The 2,667-nt window shown below is 39.2% G+C and overlaps 1 protein-coding gene across 1 annotated transcript; it reads right to left on the minus strand.

Annotated features, from left to right (window-relative positions):
• Positions 1-522: 522 nt before the first annotated feature.
• LOC119055622 (olfactory receptor 52N2-like) lies at positions 523-1,518 on the minus strand. The gene is given in 1 exon segment (XM_053672076.1): positions 523-1,518. A coding segment is annotated over 1 exon segment (996 nt).
• Between the last annotated feature and the right edge of the window lie 1,149 nt (positions 1,519-2,667).

Here is a 2,667-nt window from a genome sequence, read left to right on the forward strand (position 1 = left end):
ATATGCATAATCCATGGACACAAATAATGGTATTGTGACAGCCCGAGGGGTGGGTGGGGGCTAGGTGGAGCTAGGAAAAAGCAGAAAAAGTGGGGACAACTGCAGTAGTATAAACAATAAAAATGTAGGGAAAAAATAAAGTTATTACATAAAAAACCACATTTTGTTTATGTACCTTCCCCAATCTTCTGGTAATTCCCTAGGCCACATGACCTTCTTCATTCTTCCTATATACTGCCCACAGTGCCTAGACGAAAGTTCATGGATCATTAAGGATTTACTAGAGTTGAATGTCCTAACTATTCCACTCTTTGTCCATTTCACAGGGTTTAATTAATGTTAAACTGTGACAAAAATATAATTATATTCTGTCTTTTATTTTTTCTATCTACTTAGAGATCTTAGATTAAAAATTGTGTAATCATTAAATATTATAACAAAATATTGATGGGTTTTTTTCCAACCTCATGATGATTGAATTTTGCATTTACTCTTCTTCTACCATAACTTTCTTCTTTACTTTTATACCAAATTCAGAATTCTGCCCTTATAGATTTCTCCCATACTCAAAATATCTTTCTCTCTAAAAAACAGCTTGATAACTTCTCTGCGGATCTGATTGGTCTTCGCTCCATAGATAATTGGATTCAAGGTGGGAGGCAACAACAGGTAGAGGTTGGCTATTAAAATGTGGATGTAATGAGGTATGGTGCGTCCCCCAAAACGGTGAGTGAAGAAGTTGAAGAAGGCTGGGATATAGGTGATGACAATAGCACGTATGTGTGATGTACATGTGCTGAAGGCTTTGTGTCACGCATCAACAGATGAGAGATTGACCACAGTACGAATAATCATGGTGTAAGACATGGAGATGCAGAGTATATCAAACCCCCCAATCAATACGGCAGCTATGAGACCATAGAGAGCATTAATCTTGGTGTTGCCACAGGATAATTTGGCCACAGACATATGGTCACAATAGGTATGGTGAATGATGTTGCCTCGGCAGTAAGGAAGACGCTTGGTCAGGAAAGTAAATGGGATCGCAATTAACACATTTCGAGAGAAGGTGGCAAGCCCAGCCTTAGTAATTGCGGTGTCGGTGAGGATGGTGGAATAGCGTAGAGGGTAGCAAATGGCCACATAGCGATCCAGGGCTGTAAGCATGAGCACCCCAGACTCCATGCCTGTAAGCATGTGGATGAAAAACATCTTTACAAGACAGGCATTAAAGTCAATCTCTTTGAGATTAAGCCAAAAGATACATAGCATATTAGGGACAAATGAAGTACACCCACTAAGATCTGTAAGCGACAGCAAGGCTAGGAAGTAGTACATAGGCCGATGCAGGGCTTCCTCATGGCTGATGAGGTAGATGAGCCCACAGTTCCCCATGACAGCAATGATGTACATGAAGCAGAATGGCAGGGAGATCCAGATGTGTGCAGCTTCCAGCCCAGGAATCCCAATGAGAATGAAGTATCTTGGTGTGAGGCTGGTACTGTTGGCTCCATGCATGATGGTAAATTGCAAAGCAAGTTACCATTCATATTTACTAAGAAAGGTGTCCTATACAAGAAGATAGTAGTGGTTTTATTTTCAACCCAAGACAAAAGATAAACAAGTATTTTTTGTACACCATAAATAATAATTTTAGGGAGAAAATTATCTTTTTGTACCCAGACTGTGTTCTTTGATCCTCCTTAGAGGTCTTAAGCATGTTACTGAATCAAGAGTGTAAACATAGCAGCACAATTTATTATAGCCGACTGCTGAAAGTAGCCTAGGTACCCATCAGTAAATGAATATATCAATAAACTGTGGTAAATTTACACAATGAAATACTATGTAGCAGAAAGAAAGAAGGAACTCCTACCTTCTGCAACAGCATAGATGCAACTGGAGAGCATTATTCTAAATGAAGTAAGCCAGGTGGCAAAAGACAAATGATCTCACCTATGAGTGGAACCTAATTAATAAAACAAACAAGCAAGCAAAATATAAATGGACACATTGAAATTAACAACAAACTGATGGTAACCAGAGGGAAGGGAGAGGGAAATAACATGGGAAAGAAGGGGAAAGGTCGTAAATGAACATGTTTAAAGGACCCATGGGCAAAGCCAAAGGTGGGTAGGATTGAGGGTGGGAGGTGGGGATGGGTAGGGCAGGGGAAAGTGGTGGTGGGAAAATGGAGACAACTGTGTTCAAACATCAATTAAAAAAAGAAAGAAAAAGAATGTAAACATAGTTTGAACATAGCAACAAAACCCTGGCCTTACTTACTTTTATACTGTATTGTAAATACTGTCTATATGTACCTGCTTAAATTCTCAGGCCAGTCACTATCACTTGCTTTTGCCCCCTTGGTGAATTTTCAGATTATGAACCTTGTTTAAATAATACTGATTCTCTTTACCCCCACATAATTTTCCTTCTTCCAAAAAGTCCTTTTAGATGTATCCATTTGGTCAGAGGCAATCGAATTTTGTGAGCATCTACCGATTGCACACAGGTGTTGTGGGGCTGAGGACGATCTATCTACATGTCTAAACCTGACAAGTCTGTATTTTCCAAGTTAGAATAATCAATGACAGAAGATTCAATAGGCCAAAAATTTACATATTAAGTACTGCTTAACAAAACTTGGCAATGTGCTTTTGGCAT

The sequence above is a fragment of the Artibeus jamaicensis genome, unplaced genomic scaffold (assembly GCF_021234435.1).
Source record: "Artibeus jamaicensis isolate MK-2021 breed Jamaican fruit bat unplaced genomic scaffold, CSHL_Jam_final contig_1940, whole genome shotgun sequence".
Classification (NCBI taxonomy): domain Eukaryota; kingdom Metazoa; phylum Chordata; class Mammalia; order Chiroptera; family Phyllostomidae; genus Artibeus; species Artibeus jamaicensis.